This window comes from Micromesistius poutassou (genome assembly GCF_964030765.1).
Source record: "Micromesistius poutassou genome assembly, chromosome: 19".
Classification (NCBI taxonomy): Eukaryota; Metazoa; Chordata; class Actinopteri; order Gadiformes; family Gadidae; genus Micromesistius; species Micromesistius poutassou.
The window spans coordinates 7,709,621-7,715,620 of NC_140289.1; the positions used below are offsets into that span (position 1 = coordinate 7,709,621).

Below are 6,000 nucleotides of genomic sequence, written 5' to 3' on the forward strand. Positions count from 1 at the left end.
GAGGTTAGCTCCCCCTCAGGACGCTAAACGGAGCTCTGCAACACGCTGCTCCCCATGCCTCCTCAGCCCATTTTAAGGAATGTTTAATTCCCTTTGTTGTCGTGTCTTGACATGGCGCACGGGCTGCATTTTCCCCTTGAAGTACCTCGTTACTACGTACAGATCTGAAGTTGTAGCGTGCAATCATGGAAACGCTCCTGGTTACCGTCGGGATCACACTTTGATGAAACAATGTTTCCTTGGTTGGCTCAGAAGGCCTAAGAAGGCGTGCAAGAGGAGGAGGAAGAGGGGGGAGTGGTCTCTGGTGATATGCTTACAGGGTTCCGTGCAGTTCTTGGACTCCGTCTGGTTGCCGTCAGCTGGCGAGGACATGAGGCGCCGGCCCCAGTGCTCGTGGTCCGCATGGCCATGCACCTGCATGCCATGACCTGTAGGGGGAGGGGGGGAAGAGAGAGTCCATGAGTCAACATCTATAAGCCTTCGTCATCAATGTATACATGTCGTTTTCTGTTTGTGAGCGAGTGCTGTCGTTCCACAGCACGGATGTAGATGACAAAAAAAAGATACATGCTTATCCAACTATCTATAGCAGAAAAATAGTAACTTATATTGCTTCTTTACAATGTTTCTGGGGGTATCTGGCAAATGTTAAAGGGGAATTGTGTAGGATTTTGTGGCATCTAGTGGTGAGGTTGCAGATTTTACCCAACTGTGTAGCCCTCCCTTTCCAATGACGTAGGAGAACATGCGGTGGGCTCTACTGGCCTGCAAGCTCCCAGTAGGCACTTCCAAAATGAGTCAGCTATGACAGCATCGAGCAGCAAAGTCAAAGCGTTGCGTGATGAAATTCCTTGATGGATATGTAAATTGTATGCTAGTTATTTAGTTTGTAAAACTAGAAGTAAGATAGAGGACGTGGCTGTTAATTAAAAGCACGCCCTCTCTTGAGCCGACCGTCTGTTCTTGGAGCCTGTACTGCAGGTGAAACATGGCGGGCTCCGTAGATGAAGAACAGGTCCCTATGTAGATATAAAAGGCTTATTCAAAAAGGTAACAAAGAAAACCATGATTCACATTCCATGGGATTATGCACCAATTAAAAAATGCATGAATATTACATTCCGTTTCTGCCAAGTCTGTTCCACTACTTAATTCTACGCACGGCACCTTTAACGCAGAAACTTAAACTAAAAAAGTAGAACAAAAAGACACTGTACCCCCATAGTCAAGCACAGTCTAAACTTGAGTCATCCTCAAAACAAAAACACTTCTCCAATTACTGATTTTTGAGAACAAGACGCTCGCTTCATTCACTCACTAATGCCCTCAAACGAACCGCTCCACCGGGTAAACTCAGTTAAAAAACAGAAGCAGGCCTGTGAGAGTCACGTTACACTACACAGGAGTTCACCTCACACAATCCTTACAGAAATGCAGTAATGCACCATCACTCATATCTGCCAATGGACGCACCGACCAATCCATCATTGTTCATCCATTTTGAGAAAAAGAATGGAAAAGGGAAAGGCACCCCATCAACATATGACAGTATTACCAACCAAAATGGCTTGTGTGAATCCAGTAGCATTAACGATCAAGATGGTTCTTGTTGTGTCATGTTACACCACTTGTGTCCAAAGAACAGCCACAATGTCAACAGGTTTTCCTCTGCATGATGGCATATAAATCATGGACATATGGTACACCATGCAACGTGACCATTCTAAGCTCTGGAATAGCAAAACTACAACTTCCAAAGCCCAATCATGTTGATATATACTGTATGTGGCCCTCACTTACACTTCAATCATGACTCCAAGGGGAGCTTCTCTCATCCTAGCCCTACGTCCATGGGGCCACCATTACCATTTGGACTTGGGCCTACTTCAAGACGCACTGATTCAGAGCAGGACTCCCTCTGGGGCCCTGCTACAATGTGTAGTTCCTCTGCTAGTAATCAGCTGGCCTGCACTGCAACAGTACTCTTTAATGTTGCAGTTTTAGTTTGTAGTAGTGTTAAAAGTTGTAGTTTTATTTCAACCACAACAGTTTAAAATCAACCTCAATGCCGCAGTGCACTGTCCAATGTAGCACACACCAAATAAATACCTGCATCTCCCAACATAAACAAAAGCACGGCCAAATTGGGACACCTTATTACTACAAAATGTATCAAAAAAAGGTGCCCTAACAAAACACCAACATGGGGCCAGTGACCCATACCCAGTGGTGGTTGTTGGCTGTTGTGGAATCAGGTTTCTTGTTGGCCAACAACATGCTGAATCGGTGTTGGCCAGCGTAGGTGATAAATGTGGGTGATGCCGTTTGTTGGGTCCAAGCTTTGGGGAATCCCATCATGTTTTGTTATTGGGGAATGATTTTCCAAAATAAAAAGTGTCCATTAGCTTCAAGGCACTGAAGTAAACTTCTCCAAATAGTAACATTTGGTCCATCTCAGTTTTTATTTGAAGTGTGTTTGCTCTCTCCAGGACTCCAGTAGAGCTGGTGGCAGATCTCAGCAGCCCATCAGAATGAAGATACAATCTGAGAATGTTTTTTTGAACTACATCACCAATGCTACTTTCTTTAAAGCAGCTGCATTACAGTAGAGTGCCATGGCGGCCGTTATAAATAAGCCAATGATCCAACTAAAACAAAGAAAAGACGCTATACATCTCCACGGTTAATCCCCGTAAAGCAAATAAACCATTCTCAAGAAACATCAACATTAATTGAAGAATAAATGGTGCAATTGAGAAGCAATGGTGAACCATTGTCCACAGCACGGCCATAGTGACACAGAGTGTTCATGGTTAACAGACAGCTCTGTGGCTGCATACAGATGCGCTGGGAGCAGCAGAGATCTACAGGGGGGGAAACTCATTACAACCACAATGCTTCGGCGGGTGACACAGCATCGACCAGCGGAAGACTAAAAAGCGATTTGACCGCTTCGGAGACGGATGAAGAAAAAATAAATAAATGGGAAAACAAATCAACCACGGGAGAGAGGGGAGACAGGAAGAAGGCATCGGTAATGTCATCCTCGGACCGGGTCAGGCGGCGGCGGCGGAACCAAGGGCGACAACCGCTTCCTGTCTTCCCCCCCCCCCCCTACCCACCCCTCCCCACGAATGCCACTGCAGACAGAGCGCCATACGAACAATGTGCTTCACCCTTGCCTGCTCCAAGTACCACCGTTTCCGGTCGACTGTTGCGCAGACATCACTAACCACCCTGAAGTCGGAGTGTCACAGCCCCGGCCCCCCTTTCGACGGCTGCGGCCGGGCGAGAGCCACACGTCAGATTCCATCCATCTGGGCCACTCTGCTGTCGTCCCACACACACAACCTCCTTCAGATAGGTGTCAGAGAGGACGCCAGCCTCTCCACAGACACGCTGGATGTCTTGCTCTAATGTTTCAGAACATGACAGCACTTCAATCAGGCGGGGGCTGGGGGGGGGGGGGTTAGGACATACAGTGAGTTCAGATGTCACTAACATTTATGTAACTTAAGTGTCGGGGGTAAGAAATTAATAAAGAGAGCAAAGGGAGTGCCGTTACTCTGTAGAAGGGCACCGACATGTGTGGGTCCAGAAGAGGCATGTATCCTCCCCATTGACCGTCCCAGGGCAGTGGTGGCGGGGGTGGTGGTGGGTTTTGGCTCCCATAGTGAGCAGTTAATAGTGAGATGAGAGATTTGTTAGTGTGTGGCCTGTTATGCAGGATATCATCACGGAATAATCTGTTAAGCCTCTTGTTGGACTTAATGTAATTAATAAAACATCTCGGTTACAACCCAGTCAGATATAGGCCTAGACAAATCTGACCATAGTTCGCGTGCGTCCGAGCCTCGAGTGAGCAGAAGTGGTCGCAGATGGACCGGGCTGTCCCACCATCGGGGTCCGGGAGTGGTGGGGTCACGGGTTAAAAGCGCTTTGAGGACGGAATGGATCGACTGAGTGTGCACTCGTGCATCCCTGCACGACCACCGCACATTGCACGCGGTGGTTGAACATCTCCCATGGCCAAATGAACTGAAGCTAAAGCGATAACATCTGTAATATCGCATAGATGTTTAAGTTTCGGACCACCAGACTATTCGGCGGATGAGACGAGAGAGAGAGAGAGAGAGAGAGAGAGAGAGAGAGAGAGAGAGAGAGAGAGAGAGAGAGAGAGAGAGAGAGAGAGAGAGAGAGAGAGAGAGAGAGAGAGAGAGAGAGAGAGAGACTCTCGATGAGCGGTCAGATCGCTCTCCCCTGGCGGCGACACGTCAAGGTTAATTGCCTCGGTTGATTACATAACAACATGCGCGGGACGCCGTCCCCCCACGGCGAGAGAGCGTTTAGCACGTGCATGCGGAGTGGATCCAACCGCACCTCCACCGCCGCCACGGATGGCGAGTGTTGCGCGTGCGATTGGCAACGCGTTCACGGTGCGTTTATAGCGGGAAACGCTCATTGCACAAAACGCTGCACACAATCATGCGTGATTATCAGCCATCTCAACCGCGGGATGTTTGTCACACGGTGTATCGCGCGGTTCGGTGAACAACGCATTGGGCCACCGTTCAGCTGGAGCCCCCCCCACCCCCGCAAATGTTTATGCGTGGCCTCTGCGTAATCGAAACCCTCCCGAGCCGCATGTGGCGCCTTAACGTGTGTGTGTGTGTGTGTGTGTGTGTGTGTGTGTGTGTGTGTGTGTGTGTGTGTGTGTGTGTGTGTGTGTGTGTGTGTGTGTGTGTGGCCGCGGGCGGAACGCGGCGACGCCAGCGTTAGCGACGAGCACTACGCGCCGCGCGCCTTCCCGTTCTCCCGCGTCTGGCACGAACAAGGACAGGTTTGACAGAATGACACGCCGTAAAAACGGATACATTTAATAAATCCCGACATCGGTTCGTTTTGTGCAGTCTGATGGACTGCACAAAACAGCCGCGATAACGGGACACCGCGCTCTCGCTTTGCCGTTTCTAACGGAAACGTGCTGTCTGACAGCAGCGCGCACACTGCGGCAGACGGACCAACAGGCGCAGACCCCGACATGCGGGGAGAGAGAAAGAGAGAGAAACCATCCTGTGACCTATATCGCCGATACAGGCATGCAATATCACCGCTACATCTGACTTTTGAACGAAGTGGGATGGACTCGTGCCTGCATGAGATCTGTACACAACACCGCAAACCCCTGCACTTGCAGACCCCTCGCACCCTGAAGACACCCGGCATACGCATGTTGGATAGCAACAGACCCGCACTGTCCAAACGGGCCCACATCCAATGCCCAATACACATGTTGTGCACGCTGAAAACGCCACTGCCGAACATCCCCCTCCCCTACCCCCATAACGAATGCCCAACAGCGGTGGGTGAGAGTCTACTTTGTGTCAGACAATTGAATGAACGGTTGCCATCCTCATTGCGAGGCTGCAGGATTATTACACTGCAGAATCCTCTGCCGTCCTTCATGCCCCGCGCGCCTCAGCGTCTCTCCCTCCTCCACCAGCCCACTCACCTGTCTTTGTCAGCAGGGTGGACATGCTCCACGCCACGAACAGGATGCTGCACACGAATGACACTTGCACAAAAAGCATCTCCCTCCTCTTGCGAACTTTGAACATCTTGGCGAACACAGTCTTCTTCTTCGAGGCGTTCATGTTCTCCCGCTCTCCCGGGTCCTGGTCCTGCTCCTGCTCCATGATCGCAGCTCCTCGGCACCAACGGCTACTTTCCGTCTCCGTCCCCCCCACCCCTCCTCGTCCTTAGCCTCCTCAATGCGGGACCGCAAGACGCCGAAGAAAACTGCCCCCACCTCACTCCCTCCCTCCCTCCTCCTCCTCCTCCTCCCCTTGTTCAGCCTCTTCACGCGGAACAGGCTCGGGACGCGGTCCTCATCTCAAGTGTCCGGGCTCGCTGATGGTGGTGGTGGTGGTGATGCTGCCGGAGGAGGAGAGGCGTGGAGCGGACGGCTGCCCAGACTGACTATACCGCTGCTTCAGCTGC

General features: G+C 50.6%; 1 protein-coding gene across 1 annotated transcript in view; it reads right to left on the minus strand.

Moving 5' to 3' along the window:
* Window positions 1-5,696, minus strand: part of slc24a4b (solute carrier family 24 member 4b) — a gene marked incomplete at both ends in the record, with an annotated part of 29,987 nt that extends 24,291 nt beyond the window's left edge. Inside the window, 2 exons of the mRNA XM_084483670.1 lie at window positions 318-428; window positions 5,513-5,696. Of these exons, the coding sequence (XP_084339796.1) occupies window positions 318-428; window positions 5,513-5,696 (295 nt within the window). The remainder of the gene's footprint in view (window positions 1-317; window positions 429-5,512) is intronic.
* Window positions 5,697-6,000: the final 304 nt, after the last annotated feature.